Below are 27751 nucleotides of genomic sequence, written 5' to 3' on the forward strand. Positions count from 1 at the left end.
AATCAAACCCATGTTCATCCAAATCTAAAGCCAAATTCTTCACTGGACCTCCCAAGACATGCTCCTAAACTTTGAAGACCACTCCACTGCAATGACAGGCAGCAGCCCCCAGAACTGTGAGCCCCCTGGGATCCAAAGTGGGAATTTAAACCAGGCTCCACATCATTGCGGAGTTGTGCAATTGTGAGTCAAGATGAGAAAGTGAGCCAAGCCTCATGTGTCCCTCGGGGTAAGGGGTGGACTCATGAAGGCACTATGTGAAGCTGAGCAGGTCTCTCTCTCTGGACCTCAGTTTCCCCATCTCTACTGGGGAAGGGTTAAATAGTTCATTGATAGCCAAGGTCCTGGTTCTTATGGTCCAGGGTTCTGTAAATCTAATGTAAGTCTCAGGGCTTTGCCTGCTAAGCACCTAACAAGGCCATTAGCTCTGGATCCTTCTCTCTGGGGTGGTAGCAGGAGCAGAAAACAACAGAGATAAGGTCTCTTGGCAGCACAGAGCTTGGCTCAGGTCCTCTAGGGACCAGCCTTCCCTCCTGCCAGAGAGGCCATCCCAGGAGGCTGACTGCTCATACCCAAGTAGCATTCTTAGCTTCCTTCCCTCTTGCCTGGATCCTGGCTCTGTTCACTTTCCCCAAGCACTCCATCAGGAAGTCAGTTACAAAGGGCCATGTCGCAGGCTTAAATGAAGGAGGCAAGGAGAGGGATTGGGGCAGGAGGGGGTTGAGTGCTGACCAAGGTGCTGAATCATCATTGCCCACCAGAGCATCGTTATTTCTCCTTATTTTGGGACACCCATGACTCCTCCTGGCCCCGTCTCACGGAGAATCCTGAACCACACAAGGGAAGAAGGAGTGATGGGAAGCAGAGCAGAAACAAGACAGGAGTGAGGGATGTAGTCAAGAGGCAAAGCCTTCAAAAATTAGGAGAGGAGGAAATACTTTTATTTTGAAATGTGCTCATTTTCCTTTCTTTTTCCTTTGAGCTGGATAAAATTTTTGTATTCTTTTTTTTTTTTTTACCCTGGATACAGAATAGGAGAGTCTTCTATCTTCTTTCAAAATTTTTACAGTTCTATTATATTTATGACTATTACAAAATGACCCCCACCCATTTTAGGAATTAGATGACACTTTGGACCAGAGGCCCAGGAGCTTCCTACTCTGATGTCATGACAAGGGAGGTCCTTTCAAGAGGCTAAAGCTAAAGGCACAAAGGCCAGGTCCTGATGAGCACCCCAAAACTGTGGGCCTAGATGTGACCAAGTCTGAATACTGGAAGAGCCTAAGGAATCCTCTAGCTCAATCTTGAGATCTGGAGAGGGTTGGTTTCTAGCTCAAGGTCATACAGCACATGCCAGAGCCAAGACCAGAACCCAGGTATCCTGGTTCTCAGCCAGCACACAGGGGTAGGAGAATGGCCAACTGAAAGGGCCTCTGCCCAAGCTAGGAAAAGGAGCACAGAGGGCCGACCAGAAGGGGACAGGGGAGGGCTGAGGAAGGAGGTGCTCAGAGAAGGACCCCCATGTCTGAGAAGGTCAGCAAGGTGCGGTGGGGGCTAGGGAATCTTCAGAACAGGGGACTGCATCTCCTTGGAGTGGAGAGGATAACAAAAAGGCCACAGAGTCAGGAAGTGCAGACAGCCCAGCTGGGCATACTGGTCAGCATCACAGACTCTGGGACAGCTGCTGAGAGACCACTAATCTCAACCCTGTCATTTTACAGATAAGAAAACTGAGACTCAAGTGGGAAGACACCCGTGGGGCAGAGCCAGGCCCAACCCAGGTCTCCTGACTCCCAGCTATCCGTTTTTTTACACCCAACCTCTAATCTCCACACTGTGGATTCTGATGCCTCCTCCCACTCCCTGGGAACCTGGAGCCTGAGCAAAAGGAGAAGAGGAGTGGCCAGGACCCCACAGCCCTAGGCACCAAGAGCTGGGTGCCTTCCTCTGTCCTTCCCAAGGAGAAGGGAGAATTGGCCTGAACCCCAGCAGTTCCTCTTCCAGGGCAGAGCCAGTTGGTGCCCGCCCACACCTAGTACCTCCCTTGCTGGCAACAGAGTCCAGAGCCAGCACCAGCTACAGCAAGGACAAAGCCACCCAGGCAGCTGCTGGAGCCACAGGGAGTCACAGGTAAGTGAAGGCATAGGGAGTGAGGGTCCGAGGGAGTCCCCTGATTCCACGGCACTAGAGTCAGCCCTGGAACCTGGAATCTGGAGGGGTTTACAGAATTTGGAATTGGTGTTTGTTTGTCTGTTTGTTTCCCAGAGAAGGGGCTTTTATCTTCTCACTCCCTGTAGGTGGAACCCCTGGGCTCCACTGCAAACCCCAGACTGAAGCCCCTCCTTGACCAAACCACCAGATCCACAAACCTGCCACTGGGAGAAGGGAGATATAGATAAATCCCCCAGGAGGTCCTAGAAAAAGCAGTGACTGGCTAGAGGTGTATGTGTCTCACAGATGTGAGGCTGTGGGTCGAGGCCTGAGAGAACCTTGCTGAACCTGGGTGGGCCCCGACTCTGTCCCTGACTCCCAGTGACCCTGGACAGCTCCCTTTCATTGCCACCTTATGAGAAGTCCACTCCTCTTTGGTTTAGCAAGAGGGATGGGGGGTCCTGGATTATGGGCCAAGTCCCAATTCTAAGGTTCTAACTTGAGGCAGCCTCACGGAGTTTGGCCAAAAAGTGCCTACCTCTTTCACCCTGTTCTAAGGTTCTAACTTGAGGCAGCCTCACATTTGGAGTTTGGCCAAAAAGTGCCTACCTCTTTCACCCTCCCTCTTCCTCTGTCACACTCCTAAAATGCCTCCTCCATCCCTTTATTCCTCCATCAAAACTTACTCTCCTGCGTTCCTCACAGTAACTGGCTTATGGTTTGAGATGCTGCCCTCTCCCTGACCTGTGCACAGTTATAATAGGAACCACTCCAAGAGAGTGACTAGTGGTGGGACTTCAGGCATCACACTGAGCAGGTGGGGGAAACATTATAGGGGGCTAAGAACGGAGAGGGGACTTCTTATGACTCCATACAGGCAGCACTACAGCAGCTGTTACTGTGTGGGCACAGACTCAGTTAGAAATAACAATGGCTCCATGTACCAAGCCAATCCAAGTCTTACTCTTGGCCCAGCCTTCAGCCCTCGCTCCTCACCAACACCCTGATACAGGCCGGTGGCAACACAACACAGCCTTTCTGTTTCCAGAGGCTTCCTATGGAAGTGGAAAAGACTGTGCACGTAACGTTAGAATCAGAGCACTCTAGAATATTAGGGTCCCAAACAATGTTAAGCATATTAACATCTCTGCTTTTGTGATACTCATCCCCCTGCCTAGAACGAATGCCCTTGCCCTCTTTTTTCCTCCTGTTGAAATCGTGCTCATCCTTCACATCCCACTAGAGGCAAAGCTGTCCCAGTTGTTCAGGTCCAGCAGAACTCAATGCTGTGGGCCCCTGCAGTGGGATGCATCTCTTGCTGCCACTAGACCATGAGCATCTTGAGGCAGGGATCGTGCCCCCCCGCCCCAGCTCTGCCCACTGGGTGCAGAGAGAGCCTCAGAAAATATTTGCTAGCTGGAATCACAAAACCACCTCATCTCCAAGTTAGGAGGGATCTTGGAGACCAGAGAGAGCACCTCCCTAAAGATGCTCAGATGGAAGTTGAGCCCCCTGAGTGAGCCCACTGACCACACCCAGCCAGATTCTGCAGGGGGAGAACCAGGGTGCTGGCAAAGACTAGGAAAGTTGTTTGACTGTTTGCCTTTTAAAAAATTATTAAATAATTTATGCTCATTGTAAAAAGTTCAAATAAATATAAAAATAAAACAGAAAATTTCCTCAACCAGCTTCCAGAGTCAACAGCTGTTAACAGTTTGGTGCAGGTCCTTCCAAGCATTTTTCCTTATGCATAGACAAAACCAGAATTTTCTTTTACAAAAATATGATTATTTTTCATCTTTCTATTTATTCTGTGTAATAAATTCCTACAAATGGAATTATTGATCAAAAGCCTTATTCATTTAAAAGATGTTGCTTTCCCAAGTAATTTTTTTTCTTATAACATGCTCATTATAGAAAATTTGGAAAATACAGTCAAAGTAAATACACAAAGTAAAAGTCACCTATCAGCCACCATTCAGAGATAACCACTGACAGTGTTTTGGCAATGAGGTTCACAATCTTTTTTTCTCATGTGAGTATATTTATTTATAAAAATCAGAACACTCTTCTATTGTTCCATAGCTGTTTTTGTTTGTTTGTTTTGTGTTTTTTTGCTACTTAATAACAGATTCTGAGCATTCTTCCATGTTGTTAAATAGTCTTCTACAGCATCAGTTTAGTGCCGTAAGGAGTGTTTAACCTCAGCAACACCCCCGCAGAAGCCTGTTTTTCCTGACCCCTACTCTGAATAGGGAACCTGCTGCAATGGTTGGCTGGAATCTGTTGCTCAAGGGTGTGACTTTGGTCTGCCCCCTCCCTCTCAGAAAGGGGATGCCCCGGGAAGGCCTCGAGCACCTGCTGTCTCTATCTTTCCTGATCCGAGGCCCCGAAACCACGCTGATGTGCATGCAGACCTCTTGCAACTTCTCCACTGCTGCCCACCAGTATAGTAAGTAACACCCGCCCCTTTCCTCTGCCGCTTTCCTGAACCCTGGTCTCCTCTGATCCCGCTGCCAACCCAAGACCTAGAATGGAGGAGGATGGGGGATTGGATGGCCCTGACCATGAGGTGGAGGAGGGCTTCTGGACTCAAGTCGATGGAGTGGGAGAGTGCCACTTGCCCTTGTACTTCAGCCAGCTTCCCCTCATAATGATGGGACTGAGGAAGGAACGGGGGCAGGTACGTACCAGAGGTGGCAGCGGAGGAGGCTGAGCTACTTGAAACGTTTTTTGATTCCCAAAGCAAACACCCAACTTCCTAGCCCAAGCTAGAGCTCTGCCTCAGGAGTTTATTAATACTGTGGAATTAAGGGTAATCTTGGGCAAGAGCCTTCTCCACTCTGGGGGTGGGAAGGGTCTCAATTTTCTCACCAATATACCACGTGGTTCCTAAGGCATCTTCCCAGCTCTGGTATTGTAACCCAGTTTGAATCCATGTTGTCAAGTGCTCTCTTTTCTCTTGAAGTCCCTGGATACCTTATGATTTGTTGAATTCAATTGTGTACCAGGCTTTGTTTGAAGCACTATTTACATAATTACTATTATTAGGTATCATCTCACTTAATCATCACAGCAAGCCTGAGAGGCTTTTACAGATGAGAACACTAAGTCTAGAGAGTTAAGATGATTTTCCAGTTAAGTGGTAGAGCTCAGATTTGAACCCAGGGCTGAGACTTCCAAACCCATGTTCCGTGTTATCCTCCTGTCCCCATATCACTCTGTGATTTGCGTAGGGATCATTCTTCCCTTGCTACAGTTGAAGAAACTGAAGTCAGAAAGAGGAGGTAAATTCCTCAAGGTCATACAGCAAGTTCATGGCAGAGCAGCACTGGCAAGTTTTCAAAGACGGAAGCTGGTGAACCAGAAACAGCACTTGGGCTGGAGTCAAGTGCTCAGAACTGAACAAGGGTATGACGATCAAGTGGGGAAGGCCTTGTTTGTTCAGCACAGCCTGGGTCCACTCTCCTTGAGCTCAGTCCAGAGAAATGTTGACTTTGGGTAAGTCCATTAGGAATAAAAGGTGATATTACCTGCAAGATGGGGGAGGGCCGGGCCAAATAAATCCCCCTTCTTCTCTAGTCTCCTTCAAGACAGCCCTATTATGCTCTTTACTCCCTTACACTCTTATTCAATCACTTACCCAACAAATTCCTACTGAATGCCTACTATCAGCTAGCACTAAGATAAGCAACAACAGATGCACCCCTGGGCAGTCACAGCACATATGCTGTGGGCTAGGCTAAGACAAGAGGGGATTCACAGAAACTCAGAGAAGAGAGGCCTGCTAGAGGAGGTACTGCTGAAGCCGAGACCTGAAGGGTGAGTAAGAGTTAGGCATAGTGTTTCATGAGGGAGAAACAGCATATGCAAGGGATAGGAGGCCAGAAATGAGGTCATGTGGCTGAGGGTTGAATGTGAGGCAGGGGGGGCAGAATGATGAAGTTGGAGAGAAAAGCAAGACCAGGTCATGGCAAGTTGTGGGCCATCTGGGGGCAATGAGGAGCCATGACAAGGTTTTAAGCAGGAAAGGGGTATGACCATATTTATAGGGGGCAGGGCAAAGCTAGAGGCAGGGAGTCCAAAGAGATAAAAGAAGTGAAATTGGGCAGAAGTGAAGAGCCAAGGAATTCTCTTAGGAGTGCGAGGGGCTGTTTCAGAGCTGGATTACTTAGTCTCAGTCCATTTTAAGAGAGGACAGGCACAGCAAGCTGGCAGTTCTGTGGATTAAGATCCAGAGCCCTCATATTGTTCCCAGCACCAACAGAACCCTTAGAATTTGATTCTTGCAGTCTCCCGCACCATGGTATCCCTGGATAAACATGTTTGGTGATAGGGAGCCTGTTAGCTGTGCAGCACCCCATCCCACAACTGGACAATAATAATTAGGAGGTTTTCCTTATATGGATCCCCTTGTGTCTCCATTGGTCCTTGCTCTGTCCTCTGGACCTCCCAGACAATAGTGGTCTCCTTCCCATAGGATAGCCCTCTACAGCTCTCTCTGTTTACTCCTTTCCCAAGGACACCTTCCCATTATTCAGCTGAATAAACCAAGGAAGTATTGGATTTCTCTGCTACCTAAGCTCTTAGCTGACTTGGGAAAAGGGGAGTCAACCTGGGTTTGAATCTTGGCCCCAACCACTTACGAGCTGAGTGATCTTAAGCAAGACGCTACCTCACCAGCCTCGGTTTTCCCATCTGGAAAATAGAAATAATAATATCTACCCTTGCAGAGTCATTCGGAGGACCAATGAGTCAAGACAATCATAATACCTAATGACGGCCAGAACTTATTGAGGGGCTATCATGTGTCAGGTGTTGTCCTATTGGGTTGGGCCACATGCCTGTCCTATGGTAGGTATTCATGACATGCTTGTTGGGAAGCACATGGATAGCATGAAGCCTGGAAGCATGCAGACCTGGTTCAAATCCTGTCTATGACCCTTACTAACTTTTTAACCTGAGACAAGCCAGCCTCTGTACCTCAGCTTCTCCACCTGATAAATGGTAATAGCCAAGGTGGCTTGCCAGGTTGGATAAGACAAGGCACATAAAGCACTTGGTTATTATTATCACTTTTCTCCCATGTACCAAGCACCTTCTAAGTGCCAAACACTGGGTGGGCAGAGAACTCTTGGCCACTTGCCCAAGGTCACTCAGTCTTTGCCTCTAAACATGTTCTTGCCCTACACCATACCCTTATGCTCCCTCTAGTCCTGAGACCCCAATGTTGTATAAGCCATGGCTGATGAGGGCAGGGGCACAGCCTGCCCCGGGGAGGCAGTCTACTGCCCCTACCCTGATGCCTCTATCCCTTCACCAGACATGGGTGGCTTGCAGGCTTACAGCAATCATCATTCCAGCCCTGCTTTCCTCATCCACTCTGCTGGTCGTCAGCTCATCTTATGGAAGACGTGTCGCCGGTGGTCTCAGGTCACTCACCCCAGCCCGCTATCCCCATAAGGTAAGCCACTCAAGGACCACAAGGACAGAGAGTTCCATTTCTGTTTTATTCTTAGTGTCATTGTACACAACACTCTGGAAAAGCACTATCATATCCATATTGCCCAAAGGTGTGACATATAACCCTTAAGTCAAAAGGAGAAACTCTTCTTACTCTCTTGAGGCAACAAGGGATGAGGTACTGAGCTAGATAAAGCCTTGCAGAGGCCATGACCACGTTGTGTGGCCTCAGAGTCTTCCATACCCTTGTTCAGTTTCCATTGGATGTTAACTCACCAACCATTGAGTCAAGAAAGCCAATTCTGCAGCCCCTGTAACTGTGGCCCTGAGTGTGGACCAAGGCTGTCCTTGGCCAAACACTGCCCCCCATCACCACCCTTGGATCCCCACCTCCCTACAGCCTGGTGGGGACTCCACAGGCAACCTTACTAAGAAGCAAGACATCCTTCTCCAGGGACTGGATGAGAACACTCTTGGTTTCACTTCATTTGGGGCATGACTTACCACGTTATCCAGAACTTGCAATTCTTAGAATTTTCTACTTCTCGTTTCTTAAAATATTCACATTGCCTGTGCTTTCCCAAGGTCATGGAGTTTCAGCTTATTGTGTGTTTTTTGGAGAACACAGACTTAAAGCCCCTGACAAGCAAAGCTTGGCTGTCATAGAAAATGCCAGGACCCTGGACCCCTGCCCAACCTGGAGCCTCCCTTCTCCATTCTCTACTGCCTGAGCTCTGGGATTCACATGGGCAACAAAGTGAGGAAGTGAGTCTCACACACTAATACAAAAGCCTAGAATTCTCACCACTGCCCTAAGGTCTCAGGACATCTGCTCTGTCTACCAGCCACAGATTCACAGCTTCTTCTACTAATCTGATGATACCCAAGTGTGTACCAGGTGCCAGGCATGCCAGGTGCTAGGCTTATAACAACAAATGAGACCCATACTAGTAATCTAGTGGTTGTAACAGGACAATGATAACAGAGTATGAAAAGCACTTGGATGGGGTACAGAAGTCAGTGCAGCATAGAGAAGAGGCCACTAAACAGTCAGAAGAGAAAGGTTAAGTAAAGTTTCCAAGAAGTAGCATTTAAACTGAGACCTGAAGGATGACTATGGGCTTGTTGGAAGGAAAGTGGGAAAGATAGTCAAGTCGGAGGGAATAGCAAGTATAGTGTAGGGGTTGGCAGACTATGGTCCACTTCCTGATTTTATAAATAAAGTTTTATTGAAACATAATCACAACAATACATAAGTCAATACATTCATTTAGGTATTGTCTCTGGCTGCTTTCACTCTACACAGCAGATTGGAATAGTTGTGACAGAAATGCTATGACTATCAAAGCATACAATATTTACTATCTGACCCTTGACAGAAAAAGTCTGCTGGCTCCTACAGGTTAGAGAACTCATGCTGTCTTTTAGAAATATAATGGGTAGAGGACAGGGGTGGGAAGTGTGCAGTAGGCAGTTCACAATGAGTCCTTCCCATAGCCATAGTGGATTGATCCAGGAGTAGACAAACCTGATTTAAACTGACCTAATCAGATTCTCTCTTCCTAGGCATTTGAAATGTGGAATGTAAGACCCAGAAACAGAGCTGAGCCACATTAGCATCTGCAAATTTCTGCTGCTGAGGCTCCCAGACAGGTTAATCAACAATTCCTTTGATTTAGAGGGCCCTTGCAATCAATCCCCCAAACTTCTAATTTTCATTTTCTTTCAAACTCAGTTTTTGTTACTTTTAATGAAAAAAACTTTAACTAAAATCAAATATAAATATAATGTGAATCATATATATAATTTTACATTTTCTAGTGGCCACATTTTAAACAGTAAAAAGAAATGAGTGAAATTAATTTTAATAATATATTGTATTTCACCCAACATATACAAATATTATCATTTCAGTATGTAGTCAATATTAAAATATGTTAATGTGAAATTTTATATTCTTCTCTTTGAACTATGTCTTTGAAATCTGCGGTATATTTCACACTTATAACAAATCTCAGATCAGACTAGCCACACTTCAAGTCCTCCATAGCCACATGAGTTGGTGGCAAACATAATGGACGGCAAAAGTTTAGACCCTCAGCACTGTGGAGGCCCTGGCTAAGAAGTCATGGCTTCAATCTGAAAGAGTGGGCATCCCCTGAAGAGATTCAAGCCAGGAAGAAACATGATAAAAATTTCATTTTAGGAAGATCACTCTGACTTCTACTTAAAGTACAGACTAAACAGGAGTTGAGACTAGAGTTGGAGAGATCAGTGAGGAGAAGTTGAAGTAATCCAAATGTTAGATAAAAGATGTCAGCGATGGATTTTAGCAGTGGCAGCAGGGATACCGAGAAGCAGCTGAAGTCAAGAGATGCTTAGAAGGCGGTAGTAACACACCTAATCATCATTGTTGCCCCCCTACGCACACACACACTGAAGCTACTTCCCACCTGCACACCTTTGTGCATCTCCTCTCCACCAGTGGAAGCGGAAGTAGTTAGAGGGCAAGAAGCCCACTTCCAGGGTTACTTCCGGCCTTTCTAGCCGGGCAGAGGCCAAGTCGTCTCCTTTGCACGTCGCCTGCATTGCGGGCTGACCCCTTTTCGGTAGGAGTCCTGCTCTCGGCAAAGGTTCTGTTTTCCTCTGGTGGAGGCTGGGAGCTGCATCTCCGTCTTCCAACCAGTGGATTTCGCTGTCATTTATCTCTGATCGGTAAAGTCAGACCCTCCTCCGGGCCGGCAGAGGGCGCGAGAGCTCGTGGCTCGAAACTTAGGAGACTCTTGGACGCGGAAGTGATGTTGCGCCACCGGAAATCCTCCGCCTCAGAGTTTGAGGGGCGTGCTGGGGGAGGTTCCGGCGGCTGGAAGTTCAGTGTTCGAGGTTCCGCGAGGCAGTGGTTAAAAGTACCGTTGCCACCCCTGATTGTCTTGGATGCTCAAATGAGAAAACAGCTCTTAGAGGAAGAGTTCGCTCATATTCATTCAGTGAGACCAGCACACTTGCACGCAACTCCTCGGAGCAGAGAGGTGGTCCTTTGGGGAGGGGGTGCAGGGGAGGAGTTGCTTATCCTGAGGAGGCAAGCCTTAACAGAAATATTCCTAGTCCACAGATGGGGAAAAGAAACCTAGAGAAAGATAAAAACTTGCAGGGTAGGGTTGCCAGATTTAGCAAATAAAATGCAGGACACCCAGCTAAAGTTGAATTTCAGATAAACAACGATGGCTTAGTATAAGAATATCTCAAATAGTACTCGGACATAACGTTTACGAAAAAATTAGCCGTCATTTATCTGAATTCAGGTTTATCTGGGTGCCCTGTATTCTATCTGGCAATTCCAGGCCAAGGTCGCAACAGCTGAGTGGAACAGAAAAAGCTATTGAGACAGTCTACATGCCTCCCCACTTAAGGCTCACTAGTATGTGGACCTGCACTCGTAGGTGTAACTGGAAGTGGCCTGCAAGAATCACAGCCCGTTCCAGTCAGTGATGTGCCCTCCACGGGATCTAGGCTGCTGTTCAGGAGCTGAGGAGAAGGGGCCAGATATCCACCCCTCCTGGATTCAGGGTTAGCCCCCCATCCTCCAGGTCTAATTTATTCAAGCACTAAGCACTTACTCGGTGCCAAGCACAAACCCAGGCTCCAGATGGCACTGGCAAGACAGGGAGAAACTCCCTGTCTTTTTGGAATTAATAGAATTGCAGGAAGAGTAGAGAGAAAAATTATAATACATTGTGATCAACAGATCTTTACTACGGGTAAGTGGAAGATGCTGTGAAAGCTCGGAGCCATACCTAACCAAGGCAGAGAGTAAGGGATGAGGGAGAGTTACCCAATCTAAGTCCTGAAAGACTCGTTCAACAGTTATTTATTGAACATTTATGTGGAGGGCAGTGTTTTAGGCACTGGGAACACAGCAGTGAACAAAACAAATTTCTACCTCTGAGAGCTTAATTCTAAATAAAATGTATGACAGATGCTGGTCTGTGAGGGGTGGGAGTAAGGCTACTAAAGGGATTATGGAATGCTGGGATGGGAGTGGGAGAGTTACAGTTTTAAAGTGAATGGTTAGGAAGGCCTCACTAAGGTAACATTCCAGCAAAGACCTGAAGGGATGAGGGAGAGAGATCATGAGGGTATTTGGGGTTATTAGAAAATGTGTCTGTCAGAGGAACAGAAAGGAGAGTGATGTACTACCTCCAATATGATAGCATTCTAAGGGATTTTAGTGATACTTTTGATGATGTGTTTTCTTGCCTTAAATATTATCTTTAGAATCTTTAAGTCCTATTAAATGTGACTCCACATAACTAGATGGGGAGCCACTTTGAATAGGGTGTTCAGAAAAGGCCTTCCTGAGAAGGTGACATTTAAACTGAGGCCTTTATGATGAGAATGAGCTCTCCCTGGAAAAGCTGGAAGAAGAGCTATTTAGGCAGAGGGAACAGCAAGCACAAAGGTCAGGAGGCGGGAAAGAGCTAGGGAAATACGAAGAACTGAAAAGAGGCCAATAGGCTGGAGCACGGTGAGAAAAAAAGCACAAGAGAAGACTGAACAAGTGGGTGGAATTCTCAGGCAATTTAACTTTTATTGGCATCACAACGGAATCAACTGAAGGGTTTTCAGAAGACTGACAAGATCAGATGCACATTTTGTGAAAAAATCCCTCTGACCACTAGGAGGCTATATGGGATAATTTTGCTGGTCAAATTTGTTCAGGCTTAGCTGCTCGTCCCAGAGGTACCCAGGAGAGGGTTTAAAATAGAGCAAATAGTTGAGTGGGAACTGCCTGCCGTATGGTCTCTTTATGGCTGGAATGAGGTGGCTAGGGCAGGTGGGTTTCCTAGGGGAGGGATGACACCCACCCAGAGCTACTATCTCCCTCTTGAGCTGGGGTGGACAGAGATGATAATTTGTATCCCTCAGACCCCCATCAGGCTCCCAGGCCAGGCCCTCCCAAAGCAGACTGGGAGTGAAGGAGAGTGCATGCTACCACCAGCCACCAGGTCTCCCTCTGTCCCTTTTTTTAATATATTTACTTTTTAGGCAAGGCAACCCTTGGTTGACTTCACAGATTACAAGGACCTTGTCAGTTTACAATCCCTTATTTTTTTACTTTTTATGCCTACAGCACCTGGTTTTCCTAGGTGGTCTCCCATCCAAGTACTAACCGGGCCCGACCCTGCTTAGCTTCCAAGATCAGACGGGATCAGGCTTGTTCAGGGTAGCATGGCCGTAGACTCCTCTGTCCCTTTTTAATACACCTTCAATTATCTTCTCAAAGGTTGTGTCATGCTTCTGCTCCAGAATTATATTGGGTTCCCTACTGCCTACAGAATTAAGTTCAAACTGCTGGCTCTGTTATCTAAGGCCCTGTATGAGTACACTGCACTGTGAGTTCCTCGAAGACTCACAAGGACTCCACCTGCATCACCACATCTACCATAGGACATGGCCGCAGTAAGTGTTCAACAGATGCTCAAAGAATTACCTTTCGAGATCATTTATTGAGCACCTAATGATGTGCTAGGCCCTGCTGGGCTGAGTACTCTATCTCATTTTCTTATTTAATCCTTACAATAACCTTCTGAGGGAAGTATATTTAGCAGCCACATTTTACAAATGAATAAAAAGATTGACAGGTTAAGTGGTAGGTTTATCCATTTGTCCATTTGGCATACATTTTTTGAGCACTTACTTTGTTCTAGGTGATGAGGAAATAGCGGTGAAAAAAATAAGGTTCCTGCCGCCAAAGAGCTCACATTCTGGGGTTGGGGGGTTGGCAGATAATAAACAGACAAACAGGTATGTCGAGTGGTGATAGGTGCCATGGAGAAGAAACCCAGTTAAGTGGTTTTCTTAACCCACTGGAAAGTGCCACTTTCTAAAGGGCAATCAGAGAAGGCGCCACCTAAAGAAAACATTTGAGCAGAACCTGAATGGAGTGAACGAGCCCCACAGATAACCTGGGAAGATCATTCCCAAGGCAGGACAATATATGCAGGCCCAGCCGGCACGGGTGCCATGCATAATAGTAAGGAATAGAGAGGCCAGTGTGCCCAGGAGTGGTGAGAAACCAGGGAAAGATGGAGCCAGAGGGGTAATTGGGTCAGGACTTTACATTTTATTCTTGATGAAATGGGGATCATGGCAGTGACGGGATCTGGCTGCTGCGTGAAATGGACTGGAGAGGGAAAGTGTTGCGAGGGGCAGCCCCTGGGTGAGAGAGGATGGTGGCTTGGCCTGGGGCGGTAGCAAGTCTGTTACCCTCCCAGAGTGAATGAGCACACAAGAGAGTGTCAGGAGGAACAGGTGGGTTGTGGGGAGGTGTTGGGAGGAGGATATCCCTTAGGTGAGGTCCCAGGGCAGGATGGGTCTGCGAGAGGCCAACAAGAAAGTGACTTCTGGAGCAGCCAGAATGGCATGAGGTCCACTGTCAGTGGATTGCTCAGGGAGCTGCTCTATGGAGGCAAATGCCAGTGCAGTCAGGACTCTAGGAGGTCCCTGGTCAGATCCCCTGTACGGGCCTGAAACCGGTTAACATTCTCCAACATTCTCCACGCATTTAATGCTTTTTCCTTCTTTCTCTTCAGAAAAAGATAGAAATAAACAAAAATAACTGAAAAGAAATGCCTGTTTATTATTCTCAAGTAAGTCATATCAAGTTCTGTGTATACCTTTCTCAGAAAAGTAAATTTCACATTCTTGCAGCAAATGGAACATGAAACACTTGAAAGGTTCCAGTGAGAAATCTGTTCAAACTCTGCCAGCTGCTGTCACTTTAAAAGCTACAGAGGGCTCTCCCCAGATCTGCCTCAGGCAAGATACTGATTTTGGCCTGGATCTCACTGCAGCCCTCTTACCCTCCCCCCAAAAAGCATGAATGGGTCCAGATCTACTTGGGCATCAAAACAGAAGTCACAGAAATAGTCTCATAGACGGAGGGCTGAGCCCAGCACCGTAATATGTAAAACAGAGCTTTGGATAAAGAACAAAAGGGCAGTAGAATAACTCTAAATTGTTCTCTGGATCTCCTGGTGTCCTGAGCTTTCAGCTTGTTTATTGTCAAAGTATCCAAAACAAGGCCCAGCCTGGAAAAGGGAGACGCCTGTGCTTTTGACAAGCACCTAGTTTACTCACAACACATTGCCTCATTTAGATGATGTCGAAGCCACATGTATGACCCAAGACTGGCTGAGATACTGAAAACAGGATGGCCAGGTGTGATATGATGATTTATATTAAGAAATATATTTTTGATCTTCATCCCCATTCCTGGCACAAAATCCTTCGAATCTCCTAAATGATGAGAGTGATAAGGGTGCCTTTTGTTATGTCCCACCCTCCAACCTCCAGGGAGGAAGAAAAGGCTGGAGATTGACTTCAATCTCCAGTGGCCAATGATTTCATCATGCCTATGTAACGAAGCCTCCATGAAAAATGCAAAAGGACAAGGTTAGGAGGACTTCTGAATTGGTGAACACATGGAGGTGCTGAGAGAGGGCACATATCAATGCTCAGAGAGGGAATGGAAGTCCCATGCCCTTTCTCCATACCTTGCCCTGTGCATCTCTTCCATCTTGCTGTTCTTGAGTTGGATCCTTTTATAATAAACTGGTAATCCAGTGAGTAAAGGGGGTTCTTAGAGCCTCTAATCTATAGCTGGTGTGTCAGAAGCACAGATGACAACCTGGACTTGGCAATTTGCCTCTGAAGTGGGGGGAGTGGGGGTGGGGGAGCCATCTTTTAGGATTAGAGCCTTTAACCTGTGGGATCTGAAACTATCTCCAGGTAGATATTGTCAGAATTGAGTTGAATCATAGGACACCCAGCTGGTGGTGGGGGTGGGGGAGCCATCTTTTAGGATTAGAGCCTTTAACCTGTGGGATCTGGAACTATCTCCAGGTAGATATTGTCAGAATTGAGTTGAATCATCGGACACCCAGCTGGTGGTAGAGAATTGCTGGGTGAAGTGGAAAAAACTCATTGTACCAGGCTTACCCAGAAGATGCTCAAGTGAGTATATAAAAAATCAAAATGAAATGTCCAGAATAGGCAAATCTATAGAGAAGGGAAGTAGGTTAGTGGTTGCCAGGGGCTGAGGGAGGAGGGAAATGGGGAGTGTCTGTTGATGGGCATAGGGTTTGTTTTTGAGGTGCTGAACATGTTCTAGAATTAGATAGTGGTAATGGTTGTACAAACTCTATGAATACACTAAAAATCACTGAATTCTACATTTTAAAAGGATGAATTTTAAAATATGTGAATTATATCTCGATTGTTTTTTGATTGCAGAAGAAAAATCTTTTGGGTCACCTGTAGCAGCTAGACAAAGTCTAAAATCTGAACTCCTTTGCTAAGTAGGTGCACAGCCTGGGACCCTCGCAGTGCGAAGTAGCGTTTGCCGGGTTAAAGTCTGAGGAGACATCAACTTCAGTGCCCTTGCACTGGATGTGGCAATACTCTGTGGCCAACACTGTCCTAACAGTTTACTGCCTCAATAAGCAAAACCAACCACCACTGATTGGCATTACTCTTATTGCCTTGCAGAGCTGCCAGGGGAGTGAGGTAGTAGGGTCTCCTCAAAAGCTCCCAGACACCCATCTCTTCGCTCTTTATCTTTGGTATAAATTTCCAAAGCGGTGTCAAATGTTCGATTGACTTTGGGTCAGGCCTTAGGCTGCATGTTAGGTTCACACAGAGACCCCTGGCAGTCATGAGTTACAGCAACTCTGACCCCACTTCAACCCCTGACAGTCACCCTTCCTCATGATGCCAGGCATGGAGGTAGGAAGAGGAGAGAGATGAGTCAGAGGAGCCGGTGCCAGTGGGAGACACCCACACTGCAGCCAGGTCAGGACTGAGGCAGAGGCCATCGGGGCCTCAGCGTGGGTAGAGAAGTCTCGCCCCTGGCTTAGCCCAGGTTCCTTTGTGAATTGAACTTCCAATTACACTGGAGTATTAAAAAAACCTAAATATTTATTTGCTTCATATTTACAGAGGTGTGCAGGAGACCACGGGAGACCCCAAGAACACCCCACACCTGGCTGACCAGGCCCTTTGCGCTGCAGAGGAGGCGGACACAGCTGGAAGGGACAGGATTTATGTTGCACACTTGAACTACAGCGAGTGTAAGACTGGTCCTATTTACAGGGCAGAAACACTACAGGTGGAGCATGGGGTGGGGCGGCAGACCGAGCACCAGAGTCCTGGCCAGAGGATGCTCTGCTTGCCGCCTTCCCACCTCTCCCAGAGGCATCTGTGGCCCCGCTTGGGTTCTCAGGGTGGGGGGGCAACGGGGCCCGCTCACATGATGCTCGCTGGGGTGAAGACAGGGCCCACACACAAGGTGTCTGTGATCTCCCAGCCGCAGGACAGAGGCTTGCACACACCCTCAGCGTCCTCATCCTGCTCTGGAGGCAGCAGCTGCTCTCGCAGCGCTTCCCTGTAGGTGAGAGAGAGGCACTGGAGGCAGCCATCGTGGAGTCCGCAGGCTGGGGACTGCTGATGGCCCTGTACCAGGAGACCTGGCCCCATTGCATATATGTTTCTCACCTGAACCCTAGAGCCCAGCCAAGGGCCTGCTGACCCCTCTCTCTCCCTCTTCATAGTCTACCCCCATAGCAAGGAAAGGAACTCACATTTATTGAGCACTTACTATGTGCCAGACATTGTGCCAGGCACTTTACTTACATTATCTAAGTGTATTCGCCCCAAAACCCCATAAGGGCTACATTATCATCCCCATTTTACTGATAAGGAAATCGAGACTCAGAAGGAGGTGACCTGCCCAAAGTCACATCTCTAGAAAGTGGTAGAACTAGGAGTCAACCCAACTCTCTCACTCCCACATTCTTCACGTACCAGGCTTGGGACTTTAAAAAAGAATCATCTCCTGCCCCACTCAAAAAGCCTACAAACCTTCTCCTCCTGCCCACCATGCTGTTCCGTGGCTCCACCGTCTGATCAGCCACAAGCTGGGAACCTTATTCCCACACCCAGTCGATCCCTGCCAAGCCCAGCTGCTGAACACCCTCACAGGCACCCGCTTCTCTCCATGCCCGCTGCCACCACCATCTCTAGCTGGGAAGGCACAGTCTCCCTGAACTGCTCCTGTCTCCTCTAGACATTTCTGGCCCAGGGTCATCTTTCTAAACAGTAAATCCCTGCTCTTGAGTCACTAGAAGCTTCCCTCTGCTCCCAGGCCCCTATAGTTCTGGCCTCAGCCAGCCTCTCCCACCATGCCCATCTTCACTGCCTGGGTGCCATCCACAGCGGCCACCTTTCAGGCTCACGCATGTCCCATCCCAGGCCTTGGGCCTCCACCTGCCTCATCAACCCTTACTAATTCCTCCTCAGCCTTCAGGTCTCGGCTTCAGTGATAGAATCTCAGGGATGCCTTCGCTGAGTCCCACAGCACCATGTACTTCTCCTTGATAACAACAAGGGTTCAGTATCTGCTTTCCTGACAGCCCTTCAACTACAGGAAGGCAGGGACTATATCTGAGTTACTCAGTGCCTGGTGTCTGCAGGCCATCAGAGTAAGCACTTATCGGTGGGGAAGGTGGACCCTGGGTGGGAGGACAGGGAAATAGTACTGGGTTCAGTGCCAAGAGGCCTGGAGGAAGGAGGCATGCCAGCCTGTCCTTTACTTCTGCTGGGATCTGCTTCCCCACAAGACCCTCTCTCTTCCATCTAGATCTTCCCTTTCCTTCTTTCATTCTTCCAGCCCATTCCGGTCCCCACCTGCAGGAAGGCCTCCCTCTTTACTAATGTGTACAATTCAACAATAAATCAGTAGTCAGTCTCCTTACACAGCTCGGTCAGGCTGTTCTCTTCCAAGTGGGAGTTTCTCCAGGCCAAGCACCCTCTGTCTGAGCTTCTGTCTCCTTATCATTTAAAATGGGTTGGTCCAGTTTCTTAAAACTCTTCAATGGCTCCCTACTGTCTTCAAGATCAAGTCCAATCTGGGCCTCCCAGGTCCTTCCTGATCTAGTTTTCCACATATGCCACCCCAGCCAGACAGAGCTACCTGCACTCCTTTGAATGAACTGGACTCTTTCAAGCCCCAACACCTCTCAGCCCGGTCCACCCTGCTGTCAGCTTGCCTGGCCCTCCTGTGCCTGCTGACTCCTCCTTACCCATCACTTGTAGCTCTTGAGAAGCAGTCCTGACCACCCCTCCCCAGTCTGCTTCCCACCCTCTATACAAATGTCTTGTGTGCAGTTCTGCTCCTGGGCTCACCATGCTTTCAGATGCTCTTGTACCCCTAGGACCAGGTGCAGAGCCAATCTCTAAAGCAGGACATTTTGGTGAGGCCCCTGTGATATGGCGAATTTTTTGGCATGTCCATTTCAATACATCAGAATGTTGTGCTCCTAGTAATGAGTGCGGCTGATTCCCTGCAGTCTCATCTGCCTGTGTCTGCTGGTGACAGAGCCAGGATGGGATAAGGAAGGCTGCGTGGTGCTTGGCTTTTTCATTTGTTTTTTGGGCCTTGTCAAAACATCCCCAATGTGAAAATGGCTGCATTAGCCAACCCCATGCCCCAGCAGGGAGTAGAAATAACAAAAGTGTGTTGACTCGAATGAAATGCAACTTTGATACTCAGCCCTGTCAGACCAGGGGTTTGGTAGTCAGACCTGGGGTTTGGTAGTGCTGTTCCTGGGGCACCCTCAAGCACCCAGAATGTCCCTCGGGACACAGGCTGCACTCACTCCTAAGTGCCTAGCACAAAAGCCCCTCCCAACTGCTTTTACCCTCCACGCCCAAAGGAGGTTCTTCACCACTGACCAGCTGTGTGACCTCAAGCAAGTGACCTATCTGTCTGTGATTACACTGATCCTACTGAGTTTTGTGTGGGTGAAAGGAAATAATCATAAGGCCTGACAGAAGGGTTCAATAAACTCAACTTTCCTCCCATCTTGCACGTCTTCTTCCCTCACTGGAGCCCAACGCTGGCCTGGTGAGGCAAGCAGGGTTCGTGTTCTGTTCATTTTCTAGATGGGAAGACCGAGGCTCAATGAGTATAAGTCCTTCCTGGGTCACAGAGTAGCCACTTGACTGATCAGCTCTATCTGCATCCAACCTTGTCCTTCCTTAATCCACACAGTAGCTAGAGTGGTCTTTCTAAAATCCAAGTCAGACCATGTCGCTCCCCTGCTTCAAGCCAATCCATGCTTCCCACTTGCCGCTCAAAGCCCTTCACTCAGCCCTCAAGGCCCTTCTCAGATCCAGCCCTGCTCCTTCTCCAGCCATGACCAACCTTGCGTAGTTTCATGAAGGCGGCATGCTTGCTCTGTGTTCCCTTTGCCTGGAACCCCCCTCCTGCCTCCTACTGCCCAACTCTAGCTCATTTACCAGGCTTTGACTTGACCCTTCCTTCCTCAGGGAAGTGGATCTGGGCCTCAGGGAGGAATCTGAGCTTCCATAGCCCGTCCCCTCCACCCAACACAGAATTATCAGGAGTCCTGTCTGCTTCTCTGTCTCTCTCACAGGCTCCAAGCTCCTCAAGGGAAGTTCGGTCTCATTCACAGCCACAGCCACGTGCCAAGCACAGGCCTCACTTGGGATCAGCAGGGTCTCAAATCTCGCAGAAGCAGGGTCTCAAATCTCAGGTTTCCCTCATTGCTTCTGCCCAACCTGCTCCCTGTTCCTCCCCCAACTCCATTTCCTAGCAGGGCCCCCTTACCAGGCCACCCGGGACATGGCGTAGGTGATGCGGCAGGTTTGGGTTCCCCCGAGGAAGGAACCCATGCCCACGGTGTAGGCGCCCATGTTCTCAAAGACCAGCCAGTCCCCTACGTGTAGTTGCGGCAGCCACAGGCCCTCAGCTACGCAGTCACAGCCATCGACCACCGGGCCCCACAGGCTGCTGCTGTGCAGGGGCTGCTCTGTAGACGGTTTCTGCAGAAGAGAGGATGGCCACATTCAGCTTTCCTGAGCATACCGTGCACAGCCCTCCCTCAAAGGCCTTTCACAGCCCCCACAGCCAATAGGATAAAGACTAAATGGGCCCCCTGGCCTGGCATTTAAGGCCCTCCCACTTCCCTGCATTCATTACCTCTTATACTCTGAAGCCACAATGCTTGGTCTTAAATTCAGGCTCCAGCACTTGCTAGCTGTGTGACCTTAGGCAAGATTCTTAATCCCGCTGTGCCTCAATTTGCTCCCTTATAAAATGGGAATAATAACAGCACCTACCTCACAGGGTTACTGAAAAGCTAAATGAGTATATATAAAGCATTTAGAACAGTGTCTGGCACATGGCGAGGATCCAGTAAGACAGCACTCTCATTGTTACTGTTGTTATGGCTACCACCTCTCTGTTTCAGTCTTCCCTAGCTAATCTGCCACTGTCCACACCTCTACAGCCCTGCTCCCTTCCTCAAATCCAGCTTGTCCCCTGGGCCCAACCCTGGGGTACCCTCTTCCATGAAGGCCTCCCAAATCCCTTTATTCCATGAAACACCTGGTCACAGGAGCCAGAATACACAAATGAGTTACACCCACCCTCCCGCAGGCTCTCAGGTAAGGAAGACAGGACTCCAACAGGTTGACCTGGCAGAGGCCCCCATGGGGTAGATATAATTATTCCCATTTCAGGAAAACTGAGGCTCTGAGAGGTTAAGTGACTTGCCCAAAGATTCAACTACCGATCACACTAAATTAAAAATTGTCTTAAATTACTTCCAAATCCAGAAAAGAAATCTGTAACACCGACCATTTGCAGATGACCAAGATATCAATGCAATTTGTCACAATATGGGGGATCCTACCACGAAGGTCCTAGAGGAGTAGTCATGCCTGAAAGATGGACATGAGTGAATCCTGAATGTGCCCTCTGTGGCCGGCCCCTCACTCCACTTTCTGCTACACTCACTGTGTTGCAGTTATTCTGGTTGCTCTGGGTTCTGCAGGTGAACCCTGCTTCCCTTCCCCAACCCTTAGCCTTCTCCATGCTATTCCTTGAGGCCCCAAACTTGCCAACTTCTAATTTTTCTTTAGATCTCAGCTAAAACATTCTCATGGAAACCTTTCCTAAAACTCCATGCATGCACTCCCAAGTTTTGCCTTCAGAGCATTTACCATAATTTATAATTCGGTATTTGTGAAATGTATCTGCTCAGACCTGTTCTCCCTCTCAGACTATAAATTCCATGAGCTCAGAAATCATGACAGTCTTCTTTACCCCCATCTCCTCTATGTCTAGCATTCTGGCATACAGTAGGTGCTTTCTGAATAACATCTTTTGAATGAATAAATGGGAATGAGTAATGAAAAAGAGAAAGAGCAAGAAAGAAAAAGAAGATAAGAATAGAAGTCATCCAAAAGCCTAGAAGGGGGCAGCAGAGAAGACCAATAGAGGAAAAAAGAAAGGCGTTTCAACACCTTAGGCAGCAGCAAGAATGAGTAAAACTAAAAGAAAAGCCACAGGTTCCACAAGCGGAAATAACGATCACATATTTGATAAAAAGTTAATTAATAAGCCACTAGTCTCATTAATAAAAACATGCATAGGTTGTTAAAATCAATAGTGAGAATTATCCTATATTCATTCATTTATTCACGCATTCAACAAATACTTATTGAGCACCTACTACTATGTGCCAGGCTCTGACCTAGAAGATGGGGATGCACCAGTGAACACACAAAAAAACAAAGTTCCTGTGCTCAGGAAGCTCACATTCTAGGAAAGGAAGACAAACAAATATATTCTTGTTCATATAAAAACCATCTTGTTTATAAGCTTTTTTTGTTAATGAGTAAAAATCTCCATTGCTCTGAATTATTTCCCTTAGCTTCAATCATTAAAAAACATTAAGCTAACTTTTAAAGATGGTAGGAGGGGAGATGCTATATAAATGTACCAACAAAGGTCCTTGAAAAAAGAGGTTTCAAATGTTCCACTACAATAAAGCGGTAAAAAAAAAAAAAAAGTCACCCTTGATTTGTAAGTTAGAGTCTCTCACTTCTTATTCATGGTATAAACAACAACGACAAAAATAAGTGGAGAAAAGATTTTTAAACTTCACAGGAAATAATGCAAAGCTACCCTTTTGTTATTTAAAGCCATTTTAAAAAAAGGGAAACAAAAAAGGAATCTGCAAAATACATATTCCATAAGCATGTAGCAAGAGGCTTGTAAGTCTCAGCTGTTTATAAGTTCCAAAACTGAGTGGACATGGACAAACACCTGTAAAAATACAAAATACCCAGTCTACTACTGGGCCTCCTCTATGAGAGAGGGCAGGGGGTTCCTAGTTTACAAAGCATGCCCACCACTACTTTACATGTCACCTGGAAGGCTGTTGCAATTCCCATTTTACAGATGAGAAAACTCAGAGAGAGGTAGTGACCTGCTCCAGGTTCTGGAGGGAGTTAGTATCAGAACTCTGAGAACTCTGAGTAGCCCCAGACAAGAAGTCTCATAGCTGCACCCAGCTGGCTGCCTTTCTCAAAGAGGCCCAAAATGTGAGCGGATCCACAGAAGAAACAAGGGCAAACAAGTGAAATGGCCCATGGCCCTGATGTAATTCCCCAACTTTTAAAGAATAGATCAATAATTCCCAAACAACATAAAGTGTACAAAAATATTTTAAAACAACAACAAAAAAATATTTTAAAATAAAAAGGAAAAAAAAAGAGGACAAACATATGGTCAAAATCTCACTTGTGGACATATAGGCAAAAATCCAAAATGAAACTTTGGCTAACTAAATCCACACTTATAATCAAAGAACAATCTTCAATCATCAGATAATTTATCCCTAAAATAGAAGGCGAGGACAATATGGTTTTATCATAATATGGTAAATAAAGATCTACAATTCAAATTTAATTTTCTCAAAACACATCAAAATGGCATTCATTAGCCTAGAGCATCTATTCTTGATTTAAACTGCAAATAAAACAAAACACCAAAATAAAGAGTATTTTAAAATGACGCAACTCTAACTTAATGGAGATACACTAGAATGGCCTCATTTCAGAACCAAAAACAACCTTAATTTGAGTTCAGTCCCCTCATTTTCCAGATGACAAAATGAGAGAAACAAGGCTCAGAGAGATTAAATAACTTGCCTAATGTTACTCAGCTAGTATATGGCAGAGCCAGGACTCAAACCCTTGTCTTCTGATCCAAGTCTGAGACTTTCTGTCATCATTCCTATTTTATATATCATGAGAAATGCTGGCAATAGCTATTAGAAAAAAAGAAACAAAAAGATATAATATAGAGAAAATGAAGGAATAAAATATCACATTGCGGATAACATGTTTGCCCACCTGGAAAATCCAAAGGGGAGAGGTCTAATTTTTAGAAGAAATCAATGAGTTTCAACGTGCAAGCCAGTGTCTCAGCTCAAAAACACAGGGGAATGCTTCCACTCACAATAGTAATAAAAGCATTAAGTTATTAAATTCTTGGATGTACTTGGGCCACAATAATACTTATTCAAAGAAAATAATAAAAACTTAATGGGAGAAATAAAATATAAGACCCTCAGCTAACTGGAAAAACTTAGTAAAGCAAAAAAGAGAATTCTTCCCAATTTCATAAATAGATTAAAAAAACTACTTCTAATTAAAACCCCCAAGAGATTTTTCTAAATGTTAGAAACAATACGATAAAGAAAAAATGGGAGCCTATCAAAGGATATATTAATAAGCAATGACAGACTCAAACTTTTGTTAAATATTTTAACTCATACAAAAGAATATATGTATCATGTGCAAGCTGTAGGGAATGATAATAAAATGAATATCTGTGTCCCCACCACCCAGCTAAAGAAATGTAAAATTTTCAGTATCTTTGAAACCCACTCCAATGACATGCCCCTTCTCTAGCCCCTCCAGAGGTAACCCTTATCTTGAATTTTGTTTTCATTATTCTCTTGCTTTACTTTGTTTTCCATGAGTATACCTAACCTTAAACAATATGGAATTTAGTTTTGTACACTTTTGAAATTTATGTAGATGGAATTATAGAGTATGTAATTTCTGCAACTTGCTTCTTCATTGTTGAAAATTACATTCCCAAGATTCACACAACTGATGCATATAGCCAGAATTTGCAATATACTGCATAGAATCCATTATATGGAATGCACTGTAACTTATTTATGTATCACCTTACCAATAAACATAAGGTAGTTTCCAATGTTTTATATTATAAAAATTGTTCCTGTGTACAATCTTATATATCTCCTCAAACACATATGCCAAGAGCTTCTTTACAATATATACCTAGGAACTTGCCGAAAGGTATACACATATTTAACTTTATCTGAATAATGCCAAAGTAGTTTTGCCAACCTCCACCTAGCAGTGTCTAAGAGATCCAACTACTCTATATCTTCACCAACACTTCATACTGTCATGCTTTAAACTCTTTTCTATTTAGTCAGTATAAAATGGTCATTTTCATTTCAATTTGCATTTCCTTGGTTACCACTGAGGTCGAACAGCTTTTCATCTTGTATTTGGTTTTCCTCTTCTGTGAACTGCCAGTTGAAATCTTCTGCCCCTATTTCTATTGCTTTGTATTTCATATTGCTTTTTTCTTAAGATTATTTGTCTATTTCTTAAAGAATCCTTCATATAATCTGTCTACTAATCCCTTATCAATGATATATGTGTTTCAATATTTTCATCCACTTCACGATTGCCTTTTGCTAACAGATGAACAGAAGTTCTTCTCTTTAATGTTGTCTTTTTCTTTTTGGTTTTTAAGATGTTCTTCACTGTGCTTCCCTGTTCTGAGGTCAAATAGATATTCTCCTATATTGGTTTCTGGGATTTATATTTATGTATGGTGTGAAATAGAGATCTAATTTCTTTCTTTCTTTTTTTTTTTTTTGCATATGGACAGTCAGGTGTTCTAGCATCACACATTAAACGATCCCCACTGATCTGCTTTGCAAGTCCTGTCAAAACTCAAGTTTCCAGAAATGTGTGAGTCCTTTCTGTGTTCTCAACTATGTTTTACTGGTCTATTTCTTTATGCAGGTGTCCAAACTAAAATATTTTAATTAGTCTCAACGTTAGAAATGACATTATTTCTATTATTTTAGCGGTTACTCTAGATACTCACATTATAACATGCACACCTAACTTCAAGTCTAAAATTAATCAATATCTTTACCTTCCTCTCAAAAAATTCCAAACCTTAATACAACAAGTTGCTATCCAGTGTTTTTATTTGATCTTATTTGTGACAGAAGCTGCTAGTTGCCTATCCCAGCAATTCTAATTCTCATTTTTTGCTGGACACATGACAATCTAGAATAAAGACCAACTTCCCTTGCAGGTAGTTATGGCCATGGGACAAAAGCCTAAGTTTTATGTAGCTACTTTCAGGAAATTTCCTTAAAAGGCAACTGGCACATAGACTTCATCTTTTCTTTCCTAAATGTCTGGAGCTTCAATTTGTACCAGCCAAGATGAGGGCAACAGGTAGAAAAAGGTACAGTGAGAAGCTATATGGTTTCACATGACTATGAAACCATAATACAGTTCTGAATTGCCTGCATCTAGACATTAACATGAAAGTGACACAAGCCTCTATATCCTGTTCAAGTCATGTAATTTGATCAGATGAAACTAATCATAACTGAAATCTCTTTTTAATCGCACAGATTACATGTTATTGGTGGTGGTGGTGGTGGTGCTGGTAGCATTGGGGAAACGTAGATCCACCCCGTCTCTTATACACTGCTGGTGGGTTTGTCAATTATTACAACCACTTTGGAAAACAGTCTGGTATGAGCTCATAAAGCTAAACCTTCGCATGCCCTATGCTCGGCAATTCCACTCCTTGGCTCATGTGTCACAGAGATGTTAGCAAGAATATTCACAGCTACGGTATTCACAGTAGCAAATACCTAGAAACAATCCAAATGAGAGTGGACGAATAAGCTGCAGCATATTCACCAACAGAGTATTATACAATATAGTCGAATGAGCTGTAGAGACAGACAGCAGTATTGAGGAAACTTAAGACTGTGATATTAAGGTTTTGAAAAAGTCCAAAAAGGTTATATACATCATAACACCCTTTGTGTAAAGTAGAAAATAAGTAGAATAAATTATAAATACATTTTAGGAATACATCGGATGTGATAAAATGATAGGAAAGAAGACATACAGATGGTCAATAGGTATATAGAAAGATGCCCAATGTCACTAATCATAAGAGAAATGCAAATCAAAACCACAATGAGATATCATCCATACCTGTTAGGCTGGCTATTATCAAAAAAACAAAAGACAACATGTGTTGGCAAGGTTGTGGAGAAGTGGACCCTGGTGAGAATGCAAAATGGTGCAGCCACTATGGAAAACAGTATGGGGGTGACTCAAAAAATTAAAAATAGTATTACCATCTGATCCGGCAATCCCACTTCCGGGTATATGTCCAAAAGAATTGAAATCAGGATATCTGAGAGATATTAGCTCTCCTGTGTTCATTGCAGCACTATTCACAATTGCCAAAATGTAGAAAGAATCTAAATGTCCACTAACAGATGAATGGATAAAAAATATACAGTATGCACATCCCACGAGATATTATTCAGCCTTATAAAAAAAAGAATCTTGCAATACACAACAACATGGATGAATGTGGAAGGTATTATGCTAACTGAAATATGCTAGTCACAGAAGAACAAATACTACATGATTGTACTTATGTGAGTTAACTAAAATAGTCAAACTCACAGAAGCAAAGAATAGAATTGTGGTTGCCAGGGGCCAAGAGGAGGGGGAAATGGGGAGTTGCTAATCAATAGGCATAAAATTTCAGTTCTGCAAGATGATTAAGTTCTAGAGATCCGCTGTACAACACTGTGCCTTTGTACAAACACTGTATTATACACTTCTAAATCTATCAGCAGGGTAGAGCTCATATTAAGTGTTCTTACCACAGTAAACAAACTACATATATAGTTTTATATATAGTTATATCTATACATAAAAGAAAAAAAAACTATATGAAAAGACAACCCGAGTAGAAATAGTGGTTACTTTGCACGGGAAGAGACAGAGGGATGAGGTAGTAAATGGTAAGAATGCTTACTACACCAAAAAAAAAAAAAGCCAAGACCTCCATTCCCATGAAGCATTTTTATCCGAAAAC

At 45.2% G+C, this 27751-nt stretch overlaps 1 protein-coding gene, 1 long non-coding RNA gene and 1 other non-coding gene across 9 annotated transcripts in view; 1 reads left to right on the forward strand and 2 right to left on the reverse strand.

The window, feature by feature from the left end:
• The first annotated feature begins 9505 nt into the window (after window positions 1-9505).
• LOC112472926 lies at window positions 9506-16727 on the forward strand. Its single transcript, XR_003043816.1, has 4 exons — window positions 9506-10601; window positions 12899-13074; window positions 15520-15630; window positions 16615-16727. It is a non-coding gene; the product is annotated as an uncharacterized LOC112472926 (long non-coding RNA).
• LOC112473046 lies at window positions 12737-12855 on the reverse strand. Its single transcript, XR_003043883.1, has one exon. It is a non-coding gene; the product is annotated as a 5S ribosomal RNA (ribosomal RNA).
• The window catches only part of AZIN2 (antizyme inhibitor 2), a 28334-nt gene continuing 17156 nt past the window's right edge, over window positions 16574-27751 (reverse strand). For 4 of the 7 annotated variants that reach the window (XM_015598762.2, NM_001293793.1, XM_025041273.1 and 1 more), the window contains 2 exons: window positions 20306-20520; window positions 16580-17059 (listed from right to left, as the gene is read on the reverse strand). In XM_015598762.2, the coding sequence (XP_015454248.1) occupies window positions 16921-17059; window positions 20306-20520 (354 nt within the window). In that variant the 3' untranslated portion in view covers window positions 16580-16920. Of the gene's footprint in view, window positions 17060-20305; window positions 20521-27751 lie in introns of all 7 variants that reach the window. The other 3 variants (XM_025041275.1, XM_025041274.1, XM_015598761.2) reach the window with 2 other exon arrangements.

The sequence above is a fragment of the Pteropus alecto genome, unplaced genomic scaffold, assembly GCF_000325575.1.
Source record: "Pteropus alecto unplaced genomic scaffold, ASM32557v1 scaffold39, whole genome shotgun sequence".
NCBI lineage: Eukaryota > Metazoa > Chordata > Mammalia > Chiroptera > Pteropodidae > Pteropus > Pteropus alecto.